This window comes from Siphateles boraxobius, unplaced genomic scaffold (genome assembly GCF_051911475.1).
Source record: "Siphateles boraxobius isolate OS27281-9 unplaced genomic scaffold, OSU_SipBor_1 16, whole genome shotgun sequence".
NCBI lineage: Eukaryota > Metazoa > Chordata > Actinopteri > Cypriniformes > Leuciscidae > Siphateles > Siphateles boraxobius.
Genome location: NW_027508766.1, coordinates 17,838,012 through 17,865,839, shown reverse-complemented (window position 1 = coordinate 17,865,839; position 27,828 = coordinate 17,838,012). Strand labels below are relative to the sequence as shown.

The following is a 27,828-nucleotide window of genomic DNA, read 5'->3' as shown; positions in this document are numbered from 1 at the left end:
AAAGTAAAGTGTCCAATTACAAGCAGTACCTTGAAAAATATCTATTGGTTTTCGTTTAAAACATAACAAAAACGATTTCTGTTAAATATTTTGCTTAAAAAATGTGCTCGTGCAATATAAATAAATGCCACTTTTTATTTTATTTTGTGTACTCTAAAAAAACAATGAGCAAGTGCATTAAAGCAATGAAGTAGTTGTTTCTAGTAGTTGAAACAGATTTTGTTTTTCCAAATGCAGGCTCTCCAAGAACATCTTCAATTAAAGTGATGAGAAATGATGCAACACACTCAAAAACACTTTTTAGTAGGCTACCATTCACAAAGTACCTTTGGAGTAGGTGACAAAAGCGTGGAGTAAGAAGAGAGAGTTAAACAGGAAATTGTCTAGAAATAGACCGGAAAATTAATGTAAATTTTGAAAAAATAATGTGTACTAGTGTGCTCACTGTGACTGCAATTTGAGTGTGCAAGCGCAAAGATTTGAAAAATAATATGAAAGTAGATAAAAGTATTTTATAGATAAAAGTCAAAATGAAAAATTTAAAACCCATTTTCCTCCCATTATGTGACATTTCAGATTGAAACAGTATTCAAGAAGAAAAAAAAACAATTCTGTAATAAGTGATGATGTTTTAGAGATTGAGCAAGTGGGTTGTATGTAGTGTCTTGCCTTAAAAGGGTAGTTCACCCAAAAATTAAAATGTATTCACCATTTACTTATCGTGGAGTTGTTCTAATGGCGTATGCCCTTCTTCAAAAGGATTTTTTTTTTAAATGTCCTGCTCGTGCTCGTCCATATAATGGCAGTGAAAAGTGACCAGCATCAAGATGCAAAAGTATCACAGAATGATCCCAAGCGAAATGTCCTTTATATTCCAAGTGACGAAATTGAATGCATTGTTTAATTAAAATCCTGATCTTGGCCGTTGGTCTACTCTGCACGACTTTGAGTTCAAGACTATTAGTCGCCCAGAAAAAGCGATATAAAATACAATTCCAATAAATCCCCCAAAAAAGTATCAGTATACTTTCTTCACTGAGATGAACATCTCCAGATTTGAATTCCGGTTGTCAGATGACAGTCAGAATGACTGGTGGCAGATGTGAACGTGATAACTTACAAAAAAAAAAGAACATGGATTGTATTTTGTGTCATGTTTTTATTAATCTTGATATCTCACAACTTTTTCTGAGCGGAGACGGAGTGAACTGCTAATAGACTCTAATGAATGCCCATTTGTGCAGAGAAGACAAAACGGTCAATCTAAGGATTTTAGTTAAATAATACATGACATTTTTTTATTTTTTTTTACCAAACCATGTCATATACCCAGAACACCTGGAATATACAGCATGTGATCTTTCTGTGATACTTGTGCAGCTTTTTTTAAAGCTTGATGCTGGTTGCTAATCACTGCCATTATATATGTACGAGCGCAAGTGGGACTTTTGTTCTTTTTGGGAATTTTTTCTTTTTGTGACCCAATAAGAAAGAAGGGCATACGGGTGGTATCACCAGGGTGAGTAAATGATGACTTAAGGCTGCAATACGCTACACTTATTTTAAAATCTGAAAATATTTTAAAACATTAGGCATCAAACACTTGCAGACTTTGCAAATGGTTACAGAGAAAAACTGGGCATCATACACTACCAGGTAGACGATTGGTAGACGAGGCCAGTATGGACTTTACAGATTACAGCGAGAGATGGCATAGTCAGTTGTTTTATCTATGCTGAGGAGTCAAATATTGAGGGAGGGTAATTTGTTATGCATGTTCTTTTAATTTACTTTTGTATTGTTTTTGTATTTGTATTTTATTGCAACACCGGTAGATAAACGACAGCTTCGGTTTAAGTAGCAACGCATCATATACTACAATAAGAATTATAAAATCAGCTAAAATATCAAACATAATAAAAAAAAAAATCAGTGTCTGTGCCCACCATACACTTTTCTGTAAAATCAATCATCTCCACTTGACCAAAATCTGTAGACTGGTGGAGACTTTTGGCAACTTGTCTGCAAAAATCTGAAAAAGTCATGTAGTGTACACTGTAAAAAAATATCCTAATTTCACAGAAAATAACTGATTTTTTGACGATCATTTTCTTTAATTTTAAATTGTACTCAAAACACTGTAAAATTACAACTAATATCTATAAAATAAAAATTCAGCTGTTATTTTAGGTATTGTGACAATGACAAATTCCAGTAATTCACATTTTTTATACAGAAAATGTATTGTATTTTTCATACAGTATTTTTTCTATTTTTTAAATTAAATAAAAATGTATGTAAAATTACAAATATAATCTGTAATTAAACAGTAACAAAACAGTTAAATGTTTAAACGGTTAAATGACTGGCAGCCTCCCCCAAAAACTGTAACATTAAAGTAAAACATCCTAAATTAAATAAATTGAAAATCACACTGTTATTTTATAGGTATTTCCTGCATTATTACGATCAAATATCTTTACTGTAAAAATTGTAAAAAAAATCTTTAAAAAAAGGGTCAAATGACTGCCAGCTATGGCTGCGGAACAAAAACCATAAAATTAAAGTAAAATATTTTAATTTAAATAAACCGAAAAAATGTCTCGGGTTACGACTGTAACCCTTGTTCCCCGAGAAGGGAACGAGACACTGCATCGTCTTCGTGACGACACTATGGGGAATGCCCCCAAGTGTAGTGCGTCTGAAGCATGAATGAAATCTGTCCAATCCTGATTAGTGCTGCGTCATGACGTAGTAGATGACGGCCTAACCGGAAGATACAAAGGGACGCCCAGCACACACACACACATTAGCTCTTTTGCGATGAAGCAAGCGCTCTGACCGTGATAGGTGTGGCGACGAGATGCAGTGTCTCGTTCCCTTCTCGGGGAACAAGGGTTACAGTCGTAACCCGAGATGTTCCCCTTCGAGGGAACACGTACTGCGTCGTCGTCGTGACGACAGGGGAACGTAATGCCCACTATGCCACACCGTGATCACGCCCGCCCTAGTGTGAAGCTGGAAGACCAGGCACACTTTAGGACGCGAGCACTCTGGCGCCAGGCGTCACGGGGAGTTGCAGGCTGTAGAAATGTATGAAGGTGTGCGGAGTGGCCCACCCGGCCGCCTCACAGATCTCTCGAAGCGAGACGCCAGAAAGGAGGGCCACCGAGGAGGCCATGCTCCTGGTGAAATGTGCCCTCACGGCCATAGGTGAAGGCAAATTGCGCACCTGATAAGCCGTGGATATAGCCTGGACAACCCAATTGCTGATTGTCTGTGTAGGGAACCTGGGTCAGGCTTTGGGGATATGTATTCAAAAATTAGTCATTTTTCAATTAATAATCCTTCATACGGGTTTGACCCAGATAATCATACATGTTAAATCTCCCAAAAAGGGATAATATTTCCCTGCATCTGCATTCATATATGTACTTAGGCAATTAACCACAAAGGATTATAATTAATTGCATATGTAGACTATATTTTACAGACAGGTTAAAATTTAGCTCAATTGTAAATCAATACTTAATCAAAACGGATTATAATTAAATATTTAATATATCAATTATGTCTATCATAGATCGATTGTCGGGATAATCTTTAAGGGGATTAATTTATGACCGAATCATCTTTTTGTCCAGCAAAAACCTGATCATTCGATCTCAATCAACCCTCACAAAATTATCCTACTTTGTAGACTTTCAGGAGAGGCTATTCCTCTGGCCAGTCGGAACAGCAAACAATAAATGTATTTACAACAAAGTACAACGACAATGGAAAAGAATGCATCAATAAAGAGAGAGAGAGAATGAGAAAGAGAGAGAGAATCTGGAAGGATCAGTGGCAAATTACAGGCCTTAAAACCTTTGAGAGACAACACGGGGAAACACATCTTAATGCTCTTAAAGCCCGATACGAATATATATATATACTTGCACTTGCTCGTTGTGTGGCTGCTTCGAAGGCATGTGGATGTGTTCCGTGGAAGAGTCCCAGCCTGCGGATGGGTCCGGAGCGCACACTTTCGAACGAAGGTTTAAAGGTCTCGGACGTAAAATTACCAAAGAAACGATTCAGGCTAAGTTCACTTACTCGTCTGAGGAAATGAACAAAGTAGAAAGGAAAAATAAAACTTAAACAAACAAAGAAAGATCCCCGGAGGGGGATCACGCAGAGAGGTTACATGATGCGAAGAGAGGAGAAGTAGGAGGAGAGAGACTGATCTTGATCAGTCATTTAAAAGGGGTGAAGATGTCACACCCTCTGGGGGTATGTGAGCCAATCCGAAGTCGTTCCTTTGGAGGGAGATTTTATGACTCTTTGTGTTCAGACAGCACATTTGAATCTGTAATTTCATTGGGTGTTTAAGAGAAAGAATCTTCAAGATTCTTATAATACCCATGTGTCACAAAGTTAACAAAATGTAATGTAAATTAACAAATGGGGAACGAAAATTGGAATTTATAGAGACCAAATATGATTCACATATTTGTATGCAAAGTCTAAAACATTAACCCATTGGAGTTTACAAGAAAACAAAGGCCAAAACAACATCCGAAGGAAATTAGATACATGTTTATACATTTCTCAAGTGGTTTTATATATATATTATAATATATAAGATTAACAGGGTTTATTTCTCCTCCTCAGGAGAATTAAGTGAGTGTCACATCTCTCAGGAATTCCCTTTTAGAGGTCTTAAAAATCCTTATCTATTGTAACAGGATTCTGTGAGTGTGTGATTGGTCCAGACGCTACAACTACTATACACTCACAGATCCCTCCATAGGACCTGGTCAATCGGACGAACATAACAACATATCAAATACATCTCAGTAAAGTCTACTAAATTAGGAAATTAGTAAAAATCCTTGGATATGTGTGTGTGTATGTTTGTGTATGTCTATTTGCGCATCTGGCATTCCTTTGAGGAGATAGCAATCTCTTTGAGGCCTTACCCCCGGCTGTGTGTGTGGTACCAGGCCTGAGTTATGGATAGGAGTCAAATGTTAAAAGCATTTTCACATGTTGGACTGCATGAGTCACGCTGACACGGTCCAGATACTCTACATCTGTTTAGATGCAGGCAGCCCTTTCTTGGGTGAACCATAGCACACCGACAACTGGTCTGACTTCCTCCACTGAGAAAAGTTCTCCAAGTAAACCCTTAGAGCTCTGACTGGGCACAGCAGGTGAAGTCTCCCCTCTTCCACCGTCCCATGAGGTGGAGGATGGAAGGCCTGAAGAACCACTGACTGTGCCGCATTAGACGGCACCTTGGGCACATAGCCCGGTCTAGGATGTAAGATGGCCTTAACACCGCCAGGGGCAAACTCCAGGCAAGTTGGCGTTATAGCCAAGGCCTGGAGATCCCCCACTCTCCTCAGAGAGGTGTTGGCAAAGAGAAAAGCCACCTTGAAGGTCAGGTTCTTTGCCTCAGCCGACTCCAGTGGTTCAATGGGGGCCTCAGCCAACCCTTCAAGAACCACCGCCAGGTCCCAAGTTCGGACTCTGGAGTGAGCCGCAGGCCTCATCCTCCGAGCCCCACGGAGGAAATGTACAACCATATGGTGCTTTCCCAAAGGCCCAGCACCTATAGGCGAGTGGAAAACCGCAATGGCAGCCACATACACCTTAAGTGTAAACGGGGTAAGTCCGGCGGAGAAACGATCTTGGAGGAACTCCAGAACTGAAAAAAAACTCCTCAGAGCTTTGTAGACCGCCAGCATTTCCAGGCAGTTGATGTGCCAGGAAGAATGCCGGGTCTCCCACAGGCCTCTCGAAAAGCGGCCATCCATGACCGCGCCCCAACCAGTGAGGGAGGCATCTGTTGAAACGTTTTTCCGGCAACATGATGCTACCAGCACCGGTCCCTGGGACAGGAACCAAGGTTTCCTCCATATGGAGGACCCAAGTTGGACGCTGCTGCCATGAGCCCCAGCAGTCTCTGAAACTGCTTCACAGTGAAGTTGTGGCCTAGCTTCAATCTGGAGACCATTGCCATTTTTGACTCCACGCACGCAGGAGACATCTGTGCCCGCATCGTCGTGGAGTCCCATACAACTCCCAGGAACATAGTCCTCTTGGAGGGCGTCAACACACTCTTTTTTGTATTGAGTCTCAACCCCAGGCTCTGGATATGGGCGAGGACGACATCTCGATGCCGAATCGGCAGCTCTAGCGACTGGGCTAGTATCGGCCAGTCGTCGATGTAGTTGAGCACCCTGACGCCCTCGAGCCTCAGGGGTGCTAGAGCTGCATCCATGCATTTTGTAAACGTGCGAGGAGAGAGAGCTAGGCCGCACGGAAGAACCCGATATTGGTACGCTTCGCCCCCAAAAGCGAACCTCAGTAACTTCCTGTGACATGGAAGGATGGATATATGGAAGTATGCGTCCTTCAGATCTATCGTGATGAACCAGCCCTCGAACTGGATCTGACTCACGATGGCTGGAATTGTGAGCATCTTGAACCTGAATCTTGAACGATTCAAGTGCCTGAGGTCTATTATTGGACGCAACCCCCCATCCTTCTAGGGAACTATGAAGTACCGGCTGTAGAGCCCGGACTCCCTGTCTGGCAGAGGAACACGTTCTATGGCCTCCTTGACCAACAGGGATTGAACTTCCTGTTCCATAACCCGAACCTTCTCTGGGCAGACCACAGTCCAAACCACCCCGTTGAACTTCGGGGGAGGGGAGCTGAACTGCAGCCTGTAACCCAGCTCTACAGTACGCAGGGCCCACGCAGATATATTCGGAAGGCACGACCATGCGCTGAGATAATCTACTAAGGGAACCAGCCTCTCGAGGCTGGCCTCGGGTGTTAACCGAGACTCGTTCCCGACCCCCTGAAGCGGCTGACCGACAGGGAGCGGTCGAGAATGATTTTCGGTGTCAGACGCGTTTGCTGCCCAGCCTCAGGTCTTACTAGAGGTGGCTGGAGCGGCGCGCGTACGCGGGAAAACAGTGAGGCCCGAAGCGTACTGGACGGCGGGAACACAGCACTGATTTCCCGAGAGCTCAGAAGGCTTACCTCGATAGCGCCGCCTCCGTTGCCAGGCTCCCTCGGGAGGGGCGCGGGCGGCAACACTCTCTCTTCGCACTTGACGGTATGAGGAACTGGCGGGCGGCTGAGGCTGCCCTTTTGAGGCAGCCCTCCCCGAGGAGCCAGAGTGGCGAGGGAGGTACTGACGGAAAGCCGCCGACTGCTTTTTCACCTCCTGAAACCTCTCGACTACTGAACCAACAGCACCGCCAAAGAGGCCAGAAGGCGCAATCGGGGAGTCGAGAAGAAAATGCTTCTCTTTCTCCTTCATCCCAGACAAATTTAACCAAAGGTGTCTCTCCACACACACCATACCAGCCATGGAGCGGCCGATGGCACGGGCCTTCTCTGTGGTGATGCGGAGAGACAGGTCGGTGGCTTTCCTCAGCTCCAAGCTATCATTAGGAGAGGAATCCTCCCCCTCATCCAGCTCCTTAAGGAGGTCAGCTTGATAGGCCTGCAAGACCGCCATAGTGTGCAGGCAGCTACCAGCCCTCCCAGCCGCCATATAAGCTCTGCCCACCAGAGAAGATGTATCGCGGCATGGCTTGGTGGGCAGTACCGGGGCCTTAAGGGAAGATGCAGCCTCGGGGGAAAGATAGCTCGCGAGAGCCTCCTCCACCCGAGGTATTTTCCCATAGCCACGCTCAGCCGCCCCCAGCACATTAGAGAAATCGAGCACTGGGGGGTTGGAGAGCCTGGCTGAAAATGTTTTTTTCCCACGACTTGCACAACTCATTGTGCAAGTCAGGGAAAAACGGAAGGCACCGGCGTGGAGGTTGAAACCGGCGCCTATAAAACCGTTCATCCAGCTTACTGGGCGGCTGAATTTCTGGTTCTTCTTGTGGCCAGTCTAATTTTAATTTGGCCACAGCGCGGGTCAAAACATCCATCAGCTCCTTTTGAGTGGGTGCGTGAAGCGGTGGATTAAGCTCCACATAACTCACCCCGATGCTTAACACATCTGATTCCTCAAAACCAGATAAATGAAGCATCTGTTCATCCAACTCGCGGGAAGAAACCGCATCGCAGGCTTCCACATTGGGCGGGAGAACCTCTGAATTTTTAGCCGAGGATCGGGAAGATGCCGAAGCAGTCCCGTGTCCCGCTGAGAGATCCATCTGTGAGCCCCACGATCTGCGGCGTCGCGCTGCCTCGGCAACCGCGGGCCCAGAACCGCGAGGCTCGCGAGCTTGGGCACTTGACTCATCAAACACGGCCAGCCGCGAGCGCAACGCTCTGAGCGGCAGCTTCTCACACTCGCTACAAGCGGCACCCTCGAGAGCCGCTCTAGCGTGCTGCACACTCAGACAATGCACACACAGCTGGTGTGTGTCCGTGCCCGTAATATAGCGCGGACACGGATGCACACACTGTCTAAACTGCTCGCTAGACATGATAATATATATGCTTGATGTAATTTGCAAATATATTTGGACAGACAACAGTAAATAGGACAAACAATTCACACAGAGTGCTTTAGCTGAAGAGCAAAAAAGCTAATGTGTGTGTGTGCTGGGCGTCCCTTTGTATCTTCCGGTTATGCCGTCATCTACTACGTCATGACGCAGCACGAATCAGGATTGGACAGATTTCATTCATGCTTCAGACGCACTACGCTGGGGGCATTCCCCATAGTGTCGTCACGACGACGACGCAGTGCGAGTTTCCTCGAAGGGGAACACTGTTATTTCATAGGTATTTCCTGCATTATTATGATCAAATACCTTAATTTAAAAAAAAATCGTAAAAAAAGGGTCAAATGACTGGCAGCTACGGCTGCCAAACAAAAAGCATAAAATGAATGTAAAATATGCTAATTTAAATAAAGTGCAAAAAACTTTAACAGAAATGTGATGCCACCATGATTGAGATCAGTGTTTGCTTTAGTTGGGCACATAACCACTGAGTTTTTAACATTAGTTTTTCTTTGGCTGCTTTAACTGTGGTTTTCATACACATTTGTTAAGGCAATAAATGCAAGAGAAAATATCAGATGATGTTGGTCATTTATTGATGTTATAGTCATCATATGGTGACCTGATTCACTGATATGACAGCCAAATCTCTGAATATATTAGCTGAGATAATATTATATAGGCCTATAGATGGACTTTTGTTTTATACAAAGTCTATGATTAACGTCATAATTTTTCACGACCTTTGAAATATTGTGGCATCGATATTATAACAATCTGAAATTAAAAAAATATTATAAAAAAGATGTTTTGGAATGGTTTATTTTTTTAGGAGTGTAGAGACAATCAATGGTGACAATCAACAAAGCCTTTTTGTGACTTTATAGTAGTTCAGAGTTGATCAGAATTATTTTTCATTGTCACCATTGTTGCGATTCATATGCTGATTCTTGATGTCTGTATGATCCTATCAAAACATTTTCTGTATAATGAATCTATAACATCTGAGTATCATAGCACTGCAGGATCTTCTATAGCAGTATTGACATGCAAAATTAACTAATATTTAATGATTTAATCAGATATTACACTTCAGTTGGTATCAGGGCTGGACTGGCCATCAGGCATACCGAGCATTTGCCCGGTGGGCCGACGTGCTTTTTGGGCTGATACAGATCATTCTTTAAAAAAAATATAAAAACATTTTTTTTGTCTAAACGGCCCATAATACTCGTACATCGGCGGCCCATTCGTTTAGTTTTGATTAATTGGCGGCGCTGGGATCTTTGTGCCGGTGTAATGCATTGGACAAAAAAAAGTCAGCGTAGCTTTTTTTTTTTTTTTAACAGACCGGCCCATGAAACATGTAGGTCAGCGGCCCATTGGTTCTTTTCTTGATTGGCACTGGGCTGGCCCAATCACATCTTTAAACTCCTCCCCCTTTGAGCTCTGAGCGCAAATTCAGTTTCAGTGTGTATCTGTCAAAATAGTCAGAGATGGAGAAGAAACGCAAGGAATGTGCAGAGAAATAGCGTGAAAAACAGAGACAGGCCCTTCAAGTGTCTGATGAGGATATTGAGGAGGATCAGGAGAGAATGAGTGAGTGTAGAGAACTGTGGTAAGCAGAACTAGGCAACTTTCAGAACACTGAGGCGATGAGTGTAGGAACCCATCACCCAGTTACGCATTATTTACACATCGGCATTGTTGATGATTACGCATTTTACTACAATTGTAATGAGACGCGTTTGTAAAACAGGTTTTCCGCCAAAATAAAAGATCGTGTGTTTATCTCTTTCAAGCATGGAAATTAGTACAAAACGAATTATGAAAGTTCCTTTTATTTTTCAGTGCATTTGTTTTACAATATATGGCTATTACTGTCATGGAATTCATATTATAACTATTATTATGTAGTAGTGTAATGCAGACAGACACTATATCACAGCTAAAAGAGTTTTGAGTTTTTCTCTGTTCAATTTGCACACTGATTTTGTGTTGGAGCTCTTAATTTTTAACTTTCAAAGTGCACCAGATTAATGAATTTAACATTAAAAAGCACAGATTTTTCTTACGGGGGTGGGGTCTCCCCCGAGCCCCCCTAAAGGCACAGAAGTCCACCCACCACAGATTTACCAAAAATCCTTTGTCAAACACTGGTATTGCTATGCCAATGCAGCTTATAGCTTGTTTGTGGAGTAGTTCGATTGGGGGCAGTCATGGCCTAACGGTAACAGAGTTGGACTGGTGACCCAAAGGTTGCTGGTTCGATTCCAGTACCGGTAGGAATATGACTGAGGTGTCCTTGAGCAAGGCACCTAACCCCCAATCGCCTGGGCGCCACTCAAGGCTGCCCGCTGCTCCGGGTGTGTGTATCCACGTTTGCAGTGTGTGTGTTCACTACTCACTACTCTGCTCCTAATATGTGTGCACTTACTTGGATGGGTTAAATGCAGAGGTCAAATTCCAAGTATGGGTTACCACGGGTTCCCATACTTGGCCATCACTTGTCACTTCACTTCACTTGTATTTTACAATTAGTAGTTATTTCATCTATTAACTCTTACTCTTTCCTACTCACTCATTAGGCTACATGGCATTAGTGGTTTTAATAGGAGTTAGTATACATATTCAGGGGCGTGAATAGATCGGTTGTGTTGATTATATGTAGTGGGCCAGTCTGGGCTAAAATGCCCAGGACGATTTTTAGTCCCAGTCCAGCCCTGGTTGGTATCAATAAAGCAGGCAATTACATGATGACTAATATCACTAATAAGTGACCAAAAACTTCTGATCTGAGTTTCTCTTGGATTCCTACAATAACAATTATGTATCAGAGACACAAAGTAAAAGCAGCCAGAGAAAAAGTAATGTTAAAAACTAAAGGGTCAAGAGCCCAACTAAAGCAAACACTGATCTCCATCATGGTGACATCAAACTTTATTATCTTCAATAAAACATCAACTTCTAAACCTCTGTTAATTCTCAATAAGAATGTTAGTGTGAAATAAATAAAGTCTGGATTGTAATAAGTGAGGATGCAGAGATCTTGAGAGATCTGTTTCTGTATTGTCTGATTTGTGTGTCACCATTGTGTTGAAGTGTAGAGCCTGTGTTTCAGTCCAGGATGAGCAGAGAAACACTGATGAAATGCTGCATGTTGCTTTATTTAACAGACAGTAACTATGTAGTTGCTGAAGCAGTGACGTATTATCACAGTAAATCATGCATGTAGTTAAGTGCATGTTTTTTAGTAACAAATTCAGGAAAAATATGTGAAATACCTGTTTCTGTTAAAAAGCTTGATGAAGATTTATGTAATAATCTTTTGCACTTATTTAAATTACGATATTTTACATTCATTTCATGGTTTTTGTATGGCAGCCATTGCTGACAGTGATTGACTGTTTTTTATGGGATTTTTTTACAGTTAGGGTGTTTAATCGTAATAATTCAGATAATAGCTGTAAAATAAGAGTGTTTTTCTGTAAAACATTTAAAGCTGCAGTAGAAATTAAGAAATTAACATTTCAAAAGAAATTAAGGTTTTTGATGAAAACATTCCAGGCTTTTTCTCCATATAATTGACTTCAATAGGACACAAACGTTTCAAGGACCAGATGACAGTTTCAGTGCAGCTTCAAAGGGCTTTAAACGATACCAGACGATGAATAAGGGTTTTATCTAGCGAAATGATCGGTCATTTCAAAAATAAATAAAAAAACTTAAGTTTTATAAGCACAAATCGTTCGCCTTGCTCTGTTCTGTGATGCACGTTCGTGATCCTGTTCGAACTCGTTCATCAAAATGAACAAATCTTTTTTCGTGTCATTTTGTTCGTTGAATAAACGAAATGACTCCAAAAAAGACTCGTTCAAAATGAACAAATCTTTTTTCGAGTCATTTCGTTCGTTGAATGGACGAAATGACTCGAAAAAAATTTGTTCATTTGGATTAACGAGTTCGAACTGGAGAGTCACGAACGACGGTACGCGCTCTCGCGCTGTGCAAGAGAGGGGTGATCAGCGCGTACACGAGCGTGATTGACACTGCTAAGACAATCCTCCTGGCTCTGATTGGTTGTTTCTGACCGGGAGCGGTGTATTTCTGCAAATGGCAATAGGACCACAGGGAGGAGGCAGAGGAGCTTGATTTTTTCACAGATTATCTGTCTCATATTCTACTGTCAGGACATAATGACAGTTTTAACAAATATTTGTTTACAAAAGTTACCTACTGGAGCTTTAAGGAAAATATCTGTAAAAGTTTTACGGTTTTTGTTTGGCAGCCGTAGCTGACCATTTGTAGCATTGACCGTTTTTTTAAGATTTTATTTTTTACAGTGTATTTCTGCCTTTATTTACGAACCCTTCAAAAAAGTAAATTTGGATTTAATTTTGACTTTAAAAATAGGTTTTGCTTCTTAAGGAAATTATCTGAAATTAAAAAATATTCTTTAGATAACATATCACAGCTGTGTGTGAGGGTGAAATGCTCCACCCTATTCACACTGAGCTTGATGACAGCGAAGACTCCATCACCCACCATTTCAGATTTGGTGTCCAGTTCTCTCCTGAGTTCCTTGTGTCTCAGCTTTTGTTCCTGGTTCTGGTGCCTCAGGTTTTGATTGGCTCTGTCCTGCCGCTCCAGCTCTTCCAGTGCTGCGGTCCGCTCTCTCTGAAGCTGTGCAATCTCCTCAACTCTCAACTCCAACTCCTGCTCCAAACGCTCCACTTCCTCTATAAGAACATCACAAAGGGCCTAATATTATAACAGCACATATGAAGATACGATAAATGTAGAAGATGACATGGCGTACCCATATGAAAGCGTTGATGTGCTTGCTCTCTATCCTGTGGACTGATTGGCTGTCCATCCAGTATTTCCAGTGACCTCAGATGAAAGATTAAGAATAGGTGATAATGGGGCAGGCTGGAGATAGGGTTTTCTGCTAATGTCAGATTCGTCAGGTTCTTCAGAGGCTTTAGTTTAGCCATCTCATGAAGCTAGATCACACAAAGGTGGAGAATGTTGTAAGTAACACAATTGTGCATTACAAAAATGTAATTTGAGTAATTCTCTTTTAACACAGTTAAATATGACATTAAAGGTACAATAAAAATTCAGTCATTATTTACTTTCCCTGATGTCGTTCCAAACCTGTTTGACTTTCTTTCTTCTGCTGAAGAATATATTTAGGAGAATGTAACCAAACTGTATTGGTTCCCTTTGGCCTTTGTTTTTCATTGTTTGGACAAAAAATACAGGTTTTGAACGACATGAGGGTGAGAAAAACAGAATGAAAAAGTTTCATTTTTGGATAAACTATCCCTTTAATGTTTTTTTTTCTGTTGCTTGGCTGTTTTAAACACATGATAAACAAATATAAGCAAAGGCTGAGATTGAAAAAACCCAGATAAATTGTACCTACAGAGAATATCTTGTTGCTGTGTAGGTTTATGGTCTGAAGGGATCTGAGCTTCTTTGCCATCCAGACCGGAAGATGTTCAATGTTGTTGAAGGCCAAATTTAGAACCTGAAGGTTTGTCATGTGCTCTAGACCTTCAATCTTTCTGTACATAATTGAAATATAAATTATATTTCAAAACTTTTACTGGCTTTAATAATATTATATATTTTATTCTGTTATAACACAATGAAAACAAAACAAAAAATGGATATGTAGTGCCACCACAGGGAATGTTTGTTGTCAAGTAGACAAATGTCACATTCTCTTACTGTATGCAGTTACTGGAAAGGTGGAGTTCCCGTAGTTGACGTAATTTCTCTAGTTTCGCAATTTTCTCAATCCTGTTGTTACTAAGGTTGAGAACCTGCAGGCGCTCACACTTGTCCAAATTTTCAATATACTAAAAAAAGATGAACACACAGAAGTCAATACAAATGAATGCAAAATGCAACAATAAACTTTACCAATCACACTGAGCATTAACCAAACAATGTCCAAATCTTACCCTAAATTGTTTGTCATGTCCCGTAGATGTAGACAGATCCAGAGTCTGCACAAGGACTACATTTTCACATTTAGTTAATCTCCTAATCAGGTCTTCTGTGATGTATCTTGTCCCCTTAAATTTACTTTTTTCTAAGGGTAGATATTTGTGTAAATGAATAACACACTACATAGTGCAAATATTTACAAAAACTAGAAGCAGCAAAGTAGTAATTAATGATCTGAGAAGCTGAAATATGGTCGCAAGTTAAGTTCAAGTAAGGGTTGAACCTCCTAAAAAAAATGAAATTATTCATCATTGTTCTATTACAAAACGCTTAAATGCATTAGTTTGAAAATTTGTTACTTTTCACACTGTGGACTTAAAAAATTAACTATTTCTTAATAAAAATTGTTCACAATCTTACTCGTTTAATTTGTCTACTAACCAAGTCCAAAAGCATACATGATTATTCTGCCTATTTCTAAAAGTAATGGATATTTTCACCCCCATATAATTTCAATCACATCTCAAATAATTAGTTTTTAAAGGTACAGTATGTAACTTTTTTGTTCAAAATTAACAAAATGTAGTCAATAATGATCCAAATCCATTATAAATCTTTCTTCCAAAGCGTGTTTTTGTCTTACCCTAAATCACTATGGTAAGCCTATTTTAGACTGGGCAGGGTGGTTTTCGGAGGAAATTGCATAGGTCACTCGTCCGTGCGAGTCTTGTCTTATTCATGAATAGAGAAATGTTGCTCCGGCTACTTTGAGGTATGTATGGTGTGGGAGTGGCATAGGTTAGTTGTCACAACAGGCGAGAAAGGTTGACATTGAGCATGCATAATCTCAAACCGCTGGGAATCACTCTTTAAAAAATAAATAAAAAAAAGACAAGAAAAGAAAAATGCAGAATAGAGGAGAGTCGGCTGCAAAAAAAAAAATGCGACAGTCACAGAGTGTGTACCGTTAATAAAACGAGAATCAACATTGGCTTGGTTTTCAGAGATGGGGCGAACTGAAGGATTTTAAATGTTTTAAAGGCGTCATTAAAGCATTAAGTTTTGTGAAGGGTCACTTCATTATGGGTTGTTGTAGCCTTTAAAGTGTAAATTGCAGGTTAAATTGTTCTTAAGATAATGCAATGTGCTTACTAAACATAAAGATAAGAACCGCCCACAACTGTTTTTTATGCTTTTTTATACCAAAATGCTGCATATAATATGAAAAGTTGGTGCTTTTTACAGTGGTTTTAACCACGCCCCCACCCTTCCACTATGCTGGGCGTGATGTCATAAAAGGGACTCCAAGCCTAGAGTTACCGTTAGTCTAATGGCAAGTAACAAAAATGGTGAAATATTGTGTTTGTGCGGGCTGTACAAACACTTCAAAAACGGGGGAGAGGCTTCACAATTTCCCCAAGGACAAACGGTTGATTCGTGCTTGGATGAAGTTTGTGGCTACAAAGCGGGCTGATTTTACTGGTGCCTCAGTGACAAAGTCAGCCGCCATTTGCGGCGAACACTTTACTGCCGACGACTATGACCCTGGAAACATACTCGTGTGTGCTGGCTTCAAGAGGACCGTGATCCTGCCTGAAATGAGAGTAAGCTATAAGCAAAACAAACGGGTTCAGGCAGCATGCGTCAAAACCAGGATGCTGCGTGAGGCACATCAGATTTGTCGGTCGCGGGTCGAGCTGCTCCAATAAACTCCAAAACGCGTTCACTTCACGGCAGCACATACACTCCACTGCTGATTCCATTGGGTGGCATAGCCCACACAAACACCTGTCAAAAACAGCGATAGGGACATCGATCTCTTTTTTTCTTTCTGACAATGAGCGTGGCTAATTAGTTGCGTTTTAGCACAGGCAATATCACGTTCTGTCTGCAGATGCCAGCAAAAGTGCCATTGTGCCTGTGCAGTGTGTGCGTATATACAGCTCTGATTAGGACCACTAACACCATAGTAAATAATCTCTTCAGTCTTTGTCCCTCCTTGCTACTCTACCTGACGGCAAGATTTTGAAAAGACTTTGGCTTGTTCCCTAATGTTATCCGGGCTAGCATCAGGCTAACCTAGGCTAGCTTTAGCTACTCACCACAAATTTTCCTCACACTAAGCATTAATAACTCTTTGAGGGCCATGATTTCTGGCAGTTTCCTCCCCTCTCTCACGCCTGACTGGTTCAGAATTGTAGAGCTGTGGTCCATCAAGAATTTGATGGTTTCCCACCTCTTCAGTCTCCCAGTCGTTGTCCATATTCAAGTCACAAACAGTAGGAATCTAGCAGAGTATGGGTTGCAACTCCCCGTTATGATGTCATCGCCCACTTACGGTAAAAAACACGCTATCTTTGAAGAAACCCCAATAAATGTTATTTTAACGCATTTTAAGACTGACATTTTCAAATATATATATATATATATATATATATATATATATATATATATATATATATATTTAGCACTTTAATTTACACATTAATTCCAAACTCCGCCCCTCCCTCTCTTTTTCTGATGCAGAGATGTTGGTGCATGCCTTCGTCTCCTCCAGGCTTGACTACTGCAATTCACTCCTTGTTGGGATCCCTGGCAGGAGCATGCAAAGATTGCAATACATTCAGAACTGCGCTGCCAGGGTCCTGGCGGGGGTTCGCAAATTTGAGCACATCACACCCATTCTCCAAAAACTTCACTGGCTCCCTGTTAGATTCAGGATTGATTACAAGATCTGTCTCCTGACCTATCAGTGTGTCTACGGTAGTGCACCAGTGTACCTCAAAGACCTCATTACTTTGCATAATCCACCCCGACATCTCCGCTCTTCTGACAGCTACAAACTTCAGGTTCCTAAGTCCAAACTCCGTACTATGGGAGATAGGGCCTTCCAGGTAAGTGCACCTCGAATGTGGAACGCTCTCCCTAATCACCTGAGGGCGCCACAGTCTATAGAGGTCTTCAAAAATAAATTAAAGACCCACTTATTTTTAACTGCTTTTTCTTAAAACATATCTTGTTCTTGTTGTCACCAACTGTTCTTAATTTTGTTATTAAGTGTTTTAATCTATTTTATTGTTTTATCTGTGTACTTGTAGCACTTTGAGATATGTTCCTTCATGTGTAAAGTGCATTACAAATAAAAATTATTATTATTATTATTATTATTATTATAATTGATTGTGGTGGTTAACCTGCAATTTACACTTTAATGGTGGGGTATGTGATTTGGAAAACGACCGGCAGATTTTGAAAATACACAATTCAAATGGTCCCACCTTCTTTCCTCCAATGCTGGCTCTGACTCCACCCATTCGACATGGACGCGCAATCATGCAAGAGCGGAAACTCAGATGCGCGAGAGATTGTAATGACGATTTACTACTAATCATGAAACCGGCTTTACTGACGAGATGCGCATGCGTCACGAGGTTTGAGTATGAGCACGAAGGGGGTAACGCGCGCTGGGGGGAGGGGGGTGTGGTACGACCGTTTGATTGACGAACTTACTGTCAAATGATTCTAGGTGGTCTCGGAAATGATTGGCTGGAGTTTTATGAGTCCTGCCCGTTCCAAAGATGATTAAATTGCTAAATTTTCATTTCAGTGCTTCTAACTCAGTGGCTGTAAGTGGGTTAGGAATAGGACTTCAAGTTATTTAGAAAAATGGACAAAAAAGAGAATCACATACCCCACCTTTAACTTTTGATTAGGAAATCAGGTAGCGACTTCTACGAGGTGGGTAATAATTTGGCAGGCAATCGATTTTCGCCACAACCTTGGTCACCAAATTACTTTGCAGTTTACGCATGTCAAGTATAGCTAGGATGTATAGCTAGGATGATTTATGCTTATTTCACTCTTAGTAATCGTAGTTTTAAACACAAAATAATTCACACTATAATTGATTTTTAGTTTTAGATTAAGTTTCCAAAGTTAAAGAAATATCCACTTGTTGAATGAATTTGGAGAAATGACCTTAAGACTTCAAAGGGACATACCAGATGAGAGAGACACCTGTACTTTAGGACATGCAGTATCTAAACAATAAGAGACTGAGATTTACCATCATCGTTAAGATCTACTCTAGGACCTCCATCCCTCTCCGACCGTGAGATGGCGTTGGGGGTCACAGATTTGCTCTGGAGGTTCTTGGAACATTTGGATCCTGTTGGTGATTGTTTGCGCATCTTGTTTGCGAGTCTTTTTATTTTATTATCGTGGGGGTATTAATTTTATCAAAAGAAATCACCGATTACGATGCTCATCCTAAATTAACGTTAACGTTACCTAAATCAAGTCGACTGTTAAAACCTATGGTTAACTGCTGGTAGCTACTTCTGCTTTATGTTAAAAACTTAATACAGACCACATCTGACTAAATGGAAGAACGAAAGTCATCTACTAACACATTTTTGCAAATGTATATTAAAAATAAGTTTTACATTTAACTGCATGGCCACTCACTGTTTTGCGAAGACTCGTCCATTTTTGTTAGTCCAGTTTCCATAGCGACCTATTAGATTTCCTAGTGATCATCCAGTAACCGTCAGATTATTATAATTCTCTCTTAAATACTTTCAAAGCGGATACCGGATACCAAAGCCTGTTACGTTTATCTCTTGGCCGAAGTGTCATATATAGTTCATGCGTTTCTAGAGGTTTAAAGTAAACTGAGCTATCATTCTCCTGTCTGATTCTCCAACCATTGAACTCAAATGATTCGCGGTGATGTTTAAATCACGTGACTCAGCTGCAATTATTTCAAAATAAAAGTACTGTGCGCTCAAAGCAGACTCCATATCCAAACAACCAGAATGTTTTTCACAATGTTTAGCAAAATATTATAATAATTGTATGCACATACATAAATAACAACAAACAATTTCCTAAACACATTGTCATTAAGCAACGAAAATTGAAAGTTGTGTGATATAACAAATTGCACATGTAATACTTTTTTTTGTTTAATTTTGCATATATGTTTGTGATAAATACAAAATATTGACTAAGATTATAAAATAATAACATATTTAAAGATTTTTTTTAAAATTTCTAAACAATATTTTTTATGTATTTGAATCCTTCAGTTTATTCTTATTCAGAGGATGTTATACAATAAGAACATGCATAAGAATTATCTCTTTTATTGACATTGCAATTTATCATTTAACTTAACAGCCATCTAATAAGAAATCAAATTCAAAATCATCCAACACTGTGGCGTATTGTTTGCAGGCAGCATTTCTGCAGTCAGATTCAAGTGGCCACCAGTCCACCCAAGCATGTGAGTCCAAAGGAAACTTATACCTGAAACATGGTGTAAAGAAGATCACTTCTGAGGCTTCTGTACTAGCCAGCATAATAGTTAAATGATTAATGTGAAACACTCTCATTTTACAATGCATTTACTAATGCAAGGTGTTACGTAACAGATTTTAGGAATTCATAATGAATTTTCAAAAAATTGCATATATACGATGCATTGTTTTGGTCGTACAAGCAGATTTTGCCCAAAATCTTGATCCTAAGTATGTGCTTTTTAAAACATGAGCAAGAAAGCAAAAAATGAACTCACTTATAAGCACGATCCACTTGTATCTTCATACTCTCAGAAGTCATGACCAGATACTGCTTGCCAACTTCGAAATCTGTTTCATTGCAAGTTGCCTTCTTCACAAAATCTATCTCTGAATCTGTTTTTAAGTCGTCCGTTTGTTCTGCAGAAGAGAAATTCTGGATTGAAGCTGTGATGCAACTTGTTTATTTAAATTGTTTATTCAAATAATTTTACTTTAAATCATTTACAACTTAAACTTTATAATAGCCTATATTAACACAAAACATATTCAATATGCTCTTGCCTTTTTTTAGCACTGCTTTAACTTTTGCTGTGTAGGTCACAAAATCTCCACTTGCCTTGGAGGATTCAATTAACACTTTAAATCCTAGAAAAAAAAAGATGGGGCAGTAAATGATATGTACCATTGTGCAAACGTATACCACTGATCATGTGACAATGAGGATCATTATTTACCATATTTCATGCCTTCTTTGCACATATCATTTTTGCGTTGTTCAGCAGTGATCGTGGGATCAATGGTGGATTTAAAGTTGCAGCATTCCGCTAATTTTTAAAAAAGACATGGAAATACAGACAAATTGTTAAACTAACACATCCGCATTAAACTCAATACACATGTAAGCTTATGTAAATGATAACGTCATGTGCGACAGCAGTATACCCAGATAGGGAACATTCTCACAACTTTGGCTTGCAAGGTTCTCTAAAAGTTATGAACAAACATTATTCCTAACGTTAAAACTTTAGCACAAAATCGGTTTTTATACATTGTTAATGGAGCGTTTTTTTCTGAAACATAATAGTTGGATGTCCGCAGTCCGTCATTTAAAAAAAAATATTTCTACTTGTTTTAAAATGTTTGGGAGAACTTTCAAAAGTATTGTTCCCATAATTTTTGCAAAATATTTTCATCTTGAACGTTCAGAGAACATTCAGAAACAACTTAATGGGAACATTAGCTAATTGTTTTTAGAAAATATTTTTATTAGCTGGGTAAATATAACTAAAACCGATTTTTGTTAATAACTGTTTAATTAATTTTTTTTTTTCTTTATTTCTGTTTTGTTTTGCTTTTAAGCAACTTACCTGCCATGCACCGACACTGGTCTCCCTCACAGAGTCGCAACAGTTTACGGCTTTGTTTGTGGTAAAACTTCATACAAGTACTTCCTATTAAAAATGAGTAGAGAAAGCTTGTTTTATAGCCAAGATCAGTTCAGCCAGATATAAATCAAACATTTGAGGAAACATTTGTGCTATACCTTGATCATTAAATTCATAAACTCTGAATACCGAGGATCTGCTCATGCCAGTTTCAAATTCCTCTTGAATACGGAAACCCACACAGTAGAAATCTTCTGATGGTATCTGTAGGATAAGTATTGTATGGTAAGAAATATTTTTCAAGATGAAATACACACCATATTTTAATGCAAACTTTTGGAGAAAGTTTGTTTTGTCTAGCAATGCTCACCGAATCTATTTGAAGGATGACTTTGTCACCCAATATTTCATAGTTGGAAATCTGAGACTCAACTCCATTTTGATACTGCAAAATTTAGAAACATAAAATGTCACTAAAGTTTTCTGAAACTATGAATGTTTTCTATGGAAATGTATTTGCATTTAATGTCTCACCATATCTAAATCTTCCTGGACTGGGATCACACCGGTCGGCAAATTAATTTCCATCACAGTGAGTCCTGACTCAGTTTCAATTGCGTTTTCATGTGGCTTGTATCTTTACACATAATGGCATTTTTTAATGCGTTTTACATGCAAATCAGAAATTTACACAGACACTTAAAACCTGTAACTTCTGGATAGGAGTTTCTACAGACTTACTTTGCACAGGCCACAATCCGCTGTGACAAAAGCATAGGATCTGCTCACAAAGAAATAAAATTAGCTGCACAAAGTTCATTTTAAAAGATAACCAAGTGTATAAAAGTAGAAAAAATTACAGAACGTACCATCTGAATATGGGACACGGTCATGAATGTCAATTGATATATTAAATTGGCAATTTTCATTGATCTCTGTCATCCCATAGTAAACTGTTCTCAGCTGTCAAAAATTATGTCAAATAATAAATACAGTTGGTTTCATGCATAGAATTGACATTATATATATAAGTCTAGATTGTTGTACTGTTTACCAAATACACTGAAAATGACCATCCTTTAGAATGATTGTTCAAAAAAAGGATGATTTTTTTTTTCATCTGGTCGGTGATCAATGGCAAAATCAAATAAAAACACTATGAAATTCACAAATGAGATCAATACTTTAAAATAATACATTTGAGCATCATTACAGTATATAACAAGACAAGACTTTGGGATCTGAAATTAATTTTAAGTGATCACTAGAAGATAGCAGAGGTAGTTTAAATGTAAAAATAGATGAAAATGAGTGTGGACAAATAAATATCCAATTTTGATAATTATTAGTAATATCAACCAATAACTGGTACTGATATTCATTTGTTAAATACAAGCTCACTTACTTTGACAAATGAAACACCAGAGCTCATTGCTGTTTTGATTATTATATCATCACTTTTGACCACCTTTTCAAATAAAACAGAACAGTGGCATTTATATATAATTTAAAATTAAAATTTTACCCATAATAATTAAGTTTACATCCTAAAAAAATAACGTCTTACCACTATTGGTTTAGCCACAGGCTTTTGCTGAGTTAGTTTGATTGTGTTGATGTCACCTTTAGTCTTGTATTCAATGTCAACCACCATGTCTAAGGTGGCTTGACTGGCTAAGACGCTATACTTGGTAAGGGCCTCCAAAGCCAGAATGATGTCCTGAAAATTTGAGGAAAGTAAGATCACATATGATAAAGACAACATTAAAATATTAAGATACTGTATATATTGCATTAAGTACCTGTGTTGAAAAAATGCCCCCTCCGTATCTCTGGTCTTGTGTTAACCAGTTTAGGATGGGCTTTGCATAGGTGGAATCACCTCTGACTAAAGAGTTAAGCAGGACATAAACTGTTGTTTCCACGGTCTTTGCTGTCGCACCACTGGGTTTTAATGAATCCTTGCTAGATTTAGAGTCTTCCCAGAAACGAATTGTGGCTGGGTTCCCTGAAAATGTTAGATGTACAGGCAAATTGTTCATATTAAGTTATTGGTCAAATATGAGAGGGTTTAATCTGCTGATTTGTTGTTGTTTTTGGTCAAAAGTGTGTGGAATGTCCCGAATAAGATTTTACCTTTAACTTGAGCCTGCTGTTTGATTTTTTCATAAAGGCGAACTGCCGGCATACTATTGATGTCTACCAGTGTCAGAGCATAGGATGCAATGGCTCTAACATATAAACTTTCAATCTCCTTTGACTTAGAGGAGAGGTACACCGTGGCATCATCTAAAGCATTTTTAAAGGCCTAGAGAGACAATTGTGCTGTTAGTCACTGACTGAATGAGAAACAATCCTGCATTTAGGTTTCTGATTGGTCAGAATTTACTGCCAGTCATACCTGTATGTTAACATTTGGGACCTTCATAGCATTTTTAATTCCTATCATGACAAAAGAAGTGAGAAAGACTGTCTTTTCAGTGACATCTGCTCCGGCACCCTTTAAAAAAATAAGACAATCTTGATCAAAACACTGAAATATACAGTATGATATCATGAACACTTTTTTTCTTCACATACCATGAGTTTATGTGGATTGTTTTGTGATTTCTCAGAGAACGAGCCATCATCATTCTGACAATTTGTAATCAGCCAATAAATGCAGTTGATCAGCACTTCAGACTCCAAAGAGACATATTCATGCATGTCAGCAAAAGTCTTGACTATAAGAGCCGTCACCCTAAAGAAGTTTTTACAACATAACACCTCCAGTAGAATGTTAGTAGCACGTAAAATTTATAATACCCAGGGGGCAAAACACCTGTTTTTTAGGATATCAGACATGGGCTGCTGTAAAAGGTTGTCATATAAAAATGAAATTTATGATTTCTGAGGATCACAACCTGGGTGGACAACCCGGTCAACAAGCTGCTGGAAACTTGTAATTAGGGTCAAAACAATGCTACCTCAAATTCTGCTCCCCGGAATCACCCAATAGTCCAGAATTTTAGGTAGCATTGTTTTGACCCTAATTACAAGTTTCCAGCAGCTTGTTGACCGGGTTGTCCACCCAGGTTGTGATCCTCAGACATCATAGATTTCATTTTTATATGACAACCTTTTACAGCAGCCCATGTCTGCTAAACCCCCTTTGCCCCCTGGGTATAAGTTCTGTATGTTTTGCTATCTATGTAAAACATTTGTAAAATAACAATCAGACAATGCTTCGTTTCAGCTGCCACTGAGGAAAAAATATGGCATACAAAAAAATTGAGCAGTTGTTTACCAGGCACTGGCTGATTTGTCCTTGTTCGACCACATGCTGAAACCATGTTCATACTTCAGCTTATATGACATCATGCTGGTGATGCCTGGAAAGGAACAGTGAGTCGTTAATTCACTTAATAATTAATTATAGTTCATTGTACTGGCAATAGCTGATATAGTTACTTTCGTATAAGACAAGAAAGTAAAAAACAAAATGTAATTAATTTAGGGTGGAAATTATCATTACATTTTTGTTATTATTATATGAAGACCAGGTATTCAAAAATTTTAAAATGAAATAAATAATATAGCAGCAAGCAGCAATTAACAGGGTTCAAGTGCTTTAAGGACTTTAAGCACATGCGTAAAAAGTTATTATGTTTTATTTAGCGAGCCTGTAACCACCTACTGGTTACAGCCAATTTACTGAGAAAATATGTGTTTTAAATCTTTTTAACAGTTATCGAGGTTGAGCCAAAAACCTTGCACTAGTTTGCGAAAGTAGGTTTTTTGAAACAATCTCCAATATTTAATGAACGGTTCGATTGACAGTGGTGGTCCTAAAGGCAAAGTTGCTCAGAATGAGTTGTAACATGGTATATAAGTTATGGGCATGTACGAAAAATCACATGATATACAATCCTTTACGAACGCGAAAAACGTGAAGGTATCCCCCAGAGGCCGATTTCTTATTTCTCTCAGGCCTCTAGGGCCGTGAGTCAAACAACCCCAGCGAGTTTCCTTCAAATCGTCTTATCGTCTTACATTAACCTTATCTAACAGCTGCTCGAACTTCAATGGCTGACGGCGGCCATGTTTTTCGAGATATTTGAATGTCCTTGAAATCAATTGCAGCACCTTGGACAAAGACACCACCTAACCGTTTTCAAGTCAGCCGGACTGTCTGTTGCGTAGCTATAGCCGTTTTTTTATTTTTTTTCATTTTAAAGCGTCTTGAGCCAAGGATTCCAGCAATATAAGTCACTTGAGCCTGCGATTAATGGTTTGAGTTATGAGCCATTACATTCTTTTGATCTCTGTAGTGCCACCATCAGGCCGATTGGGGCGAGCCTTGGTAACATTGTAGATGGGGGCTGAGTACTACCATCACTCAAAGTATAAAGTCTCTAAAACTATTGGTTGGTCTGCCCGATCACTTTTAGGGGAGAATGCTGATCCTTGGAAATTCTAACCATTACAACAGGCGCTACGGCCTTGAACCCCTAAAAGAACATGATTTACAAGAAATGTGAGGGGAAAAAATGTATTCTACTCTACTGAAACAAACATCCCACCAGCTTGCATTTTCCTTTTTAATTCCTTTTCACTTGCAGCTGACTCTTTCCCCAAAATGTCCCATTTCTCTGTCTTCTCTAGGTAGTGGAAGACATAGTAGATCGGCAGGAGACTCATGAGCTCCATCTCTGCATTTCCCCGTGGTAGGTTAGTCAACTGTTTTAAACCTTCTGGGTTATTTATTATTGACAGAAGCTCTCCCAGTACTTCACCTGAACAAGAAAAATATAGTTAAAAAATGTGACTGCGTAGAAAGTGTAATTTAGTATTTGCACAAATGTGTTCAAGCTTCCCAGGCATCATACCATTAACTGTTAGAATACGATTCACAGCTGACTTAGGCACAATGTTTGGTGGAATGACATTTTTTAACACAAGTTTTCGCATGGAAGTGCCTAAGAAGGGAGAAAGAAATGGCGTGAAACTCCAGCACATGATCAGAGAGCATGCTTATACTCTTCAGATATCCTTACCAAAGACTCCATTTGGATCTATTCTTCCACCACTTTGTATTTCGTTTCTAATTCCCTCTGGCTGTGAAGTACCAGAACATTAGTCATTCAGATCATAATCTCAGGCATACTAAACTGAAACTGGTTTAGTTCTCAAGAAACACCATACTTAAGCAAAAATATCATGAGGAATCTATACTGTTCTCTTTTAAAATAAAATACTTCAGTGTACAATAAAAACACACTGTAACTTTCAAAATGTCCTTCTATATTAAAAAAATGTTTGTACATCTTTAGAAAGAAGGGAACAAAGATACAGTCCTCTAGCACTGACTGCATATTGCCTCTTACCACCACTTTCAATTTCTTGACCACACTCTCAGCCCCCCACTCAGTTGTTAAAGTGAAAGTGAGCGTATGAGTGCCCGCTTCCAAGGCCATGATGTAGAACGTGACCAAAGCCACTGAACGGCCTTCGATATGCCCCGTGTTTTCATTTGGCTTTCCATGTTTCCCCTGTTGAGTTCCACGAAACACACACACTCCCTCTGTTGCCATCAGGGTCACACTGAACTATTTATGTATGTGTGAGATATAGAAAGATACAGAGAGAAAGAAAACTGTGATGAGTTTATCACCATAATGTCACATAAACATCTACACCATTGTTCAAAAGTCTGAGGTCGGTACGATTTTTTAAAATCTTTGAAAGAAGTATTCTAAGAAGAACTCTTATGCTCACCAAGACTACATTTATTTGATCAAAAATTGATTTTTTTTTGTTGAAATATCATTGTGAAATATCATTACAATTTAAAATGCTTTCTATTTTAATATATTTGAAAGTGTAATTTTTTATTGTGATGGCAAAGTTGAATTTTCAGTAGCCATTGCTCCAGTCTTTAGTGTCACATGATCATTCAGACATAATTCTAATATTCTGATTTGGTGTTAAGGAGAACCTCTCGGGTTACGACTGTAACCATAGTTCCCTGAGAGAGGAACGAGACACTGCGTCTGAAGCACGTGTCAACTAGTCTAATGACGATAGTGAACATGACGGGCGGGTGACGTCACTACTAGGAAAGGATAAAAGTGCATTCGGTCTGACCGGCGTTAGCTTCGATTTAGCAGGTCGATCACAGGGATTTACATTTATTCATTTAGCTGACACTTTTATCCAAAGCGACTTACAATTGCTATATATGTCAGAGGTCGCACGCCTCTGGAGCAACTAGGGGTTAAGTGTCTTGCTCAGGGACACATTGGTGTCTCACAGTGGATTCGAACCCGGGTCTCTCACACCAAAGGCATGTGTCTTATCCACTGCGCCATCACCACCCACTGGTGGTGTGGACCAGTACAGTACTAGCACCATTGCTGTACATGCCTTAGGAGATATCATTAGGAAGCATGGCTTTAGTTTTCACTGTTATGCTGATGATACTCAGCTCTATATTTCTTTACGCCCTGACGAAACTTACCAATCCACAAAATTAATGGAATGCATAGCTGATATAAAAAACTGGATGACTAGTAATTTCCTACAACTTAATTCTGGGGATGCAGGAAGTATGGCAAAGTGACGCAGTGTCTCGTTCTCTTCTCAGTGAACTGTGGTTACAGTCGTAACCCGAGAGGTTCCCTTTCGAGGGAACGCTTTGAGAATGAGAATGTCCAAACGCCATACGCACAA

At 39.5% G+C, this 27,828-nt stretch overlaps 2 protein-coding genes across 6 annotated transcripts in view; both read right to left on the bottom strand.

Moving 5' to 3' along the window:
- Positions 1-19,145, bottom strand: part of cntrl (centriolin) — a 70,946-nt gene extending 51,801 nt beyond the window's left edge. For 2 of the 4 annotated variants that reach the window (XM_077231873.1, XM_077231874.1), the window contains exons 1-7: positions 18,897-19,041; positions 18,496-18,597; positions 14,444-14,574; positions 14,208-14,338; positions 13,900-14,041; positions 13,288-13,474; positions 13,014-13,207 (exon numbers count right to left, since the gene is read on the bottom strand). In XM_077231873.1, coding sequence (XP_077087988.1) covers positions 13,014-13,207; positions 13,288-13,474; positions 13,900-14,041; positions 14,208-14,338; positions 14,444-14,574; positions 18,496-18,597; positions 18,897-18,939 — 930 coding nt within the window. In that variant the 5' untranslated portion in view covers positions 18,940-19,041. Of the gene's footprint in view, positions 1-13,013; positions 13,208-13,287; positions 13,475-13,899; positions 14,042-14,207; positions 14,339-14,443; positions 14,575-18,495; positions 18,598-18,896 lie in introns of all 4 variants that reach the window. The other 2 variants (XM_077231875.1, XM_077231876.1) reach the window with 2 other exon arrangements.
- Positions 19,146-19,560: 415 nt separating this feature from the next.
- The window catches only part of c5 (complement component 5), a 72,643-nt gene continuing 64,375 nt past the window's right edge, over positions 19,561-27,828 (bottom strand). For both annotated transcript variants that reach the window (XM_077231889.1, XM_077231888.1), the window contains 21 exons: positions 26,484-26,705; positions 26,154-26,214; positions 25,986-26,075; positions 25,680-25,892; positions 24,404-24,488; positions 23,698-23,857; positions 23,519-23,617; positions 23,254-23,425; positions 22,920-23,125; positions 22,685-22,837; positions 22,523-22,585; positions 21,987-22,080; positions 21,859-21,898; positions 21,652-21,754; positions 21,488-21,562; positions 21,276-21,381; positions 21,100-21,183; positions 20,467-20,556; positions 20,294-20,377; positions 20,008-20,149; positions 19,561-19,739 (listed from right to left, as the gene is read on the bottom strand). In XM_077231889.1, coding sequence (XP_077088004.1) covers positions 19,604-19,739; positions 20,008-20,149; positions 20,294-20,377; positions 20,467-20,556; positions 21,100-21,183; positions 21,276-21,381; positions 21,488-21,562; positions 21,652-21,754; positions 21,859-21,898; positions 21,987-22,080; positions 22,523-22,585; positions 22,685-22,837; positions 22,920-23,125; positions 23,254-23,425; positions 23,519-23,617; positions 23,698-23,857; positions 24,404-24,488; positions 25,680-25,892; positions 25,986-26,075; positions 26,154-26,214; positions 26,484-26,705 — 2,478 coding nt within the window. In that variant the 3' untranslated portion in view covers positions 19,561-19,603. The remainder of the gene's footprint in view (positions 19,740-20,007; positions 20,150-20,293; positions 20,378-20,466; positions 20,557-21,099; positions 21,184-21,275; positions 21,382-21,487; positions 21,563-21,651; positions 21,755-21,858; positions 21,899-21,986; positions 22,081-22,522; positions 22,586-22,684; positions 22,838-22,919; positions 23,126-23,253; positions 23,426-23,518; positions 23,618-23,697; positions 23,858-24,403; positions 24,489-25,679; positions 25,893-25,985; positions 26,076-26,153; positions 26,215-26,483; positions 26,706-27,828) is intronic.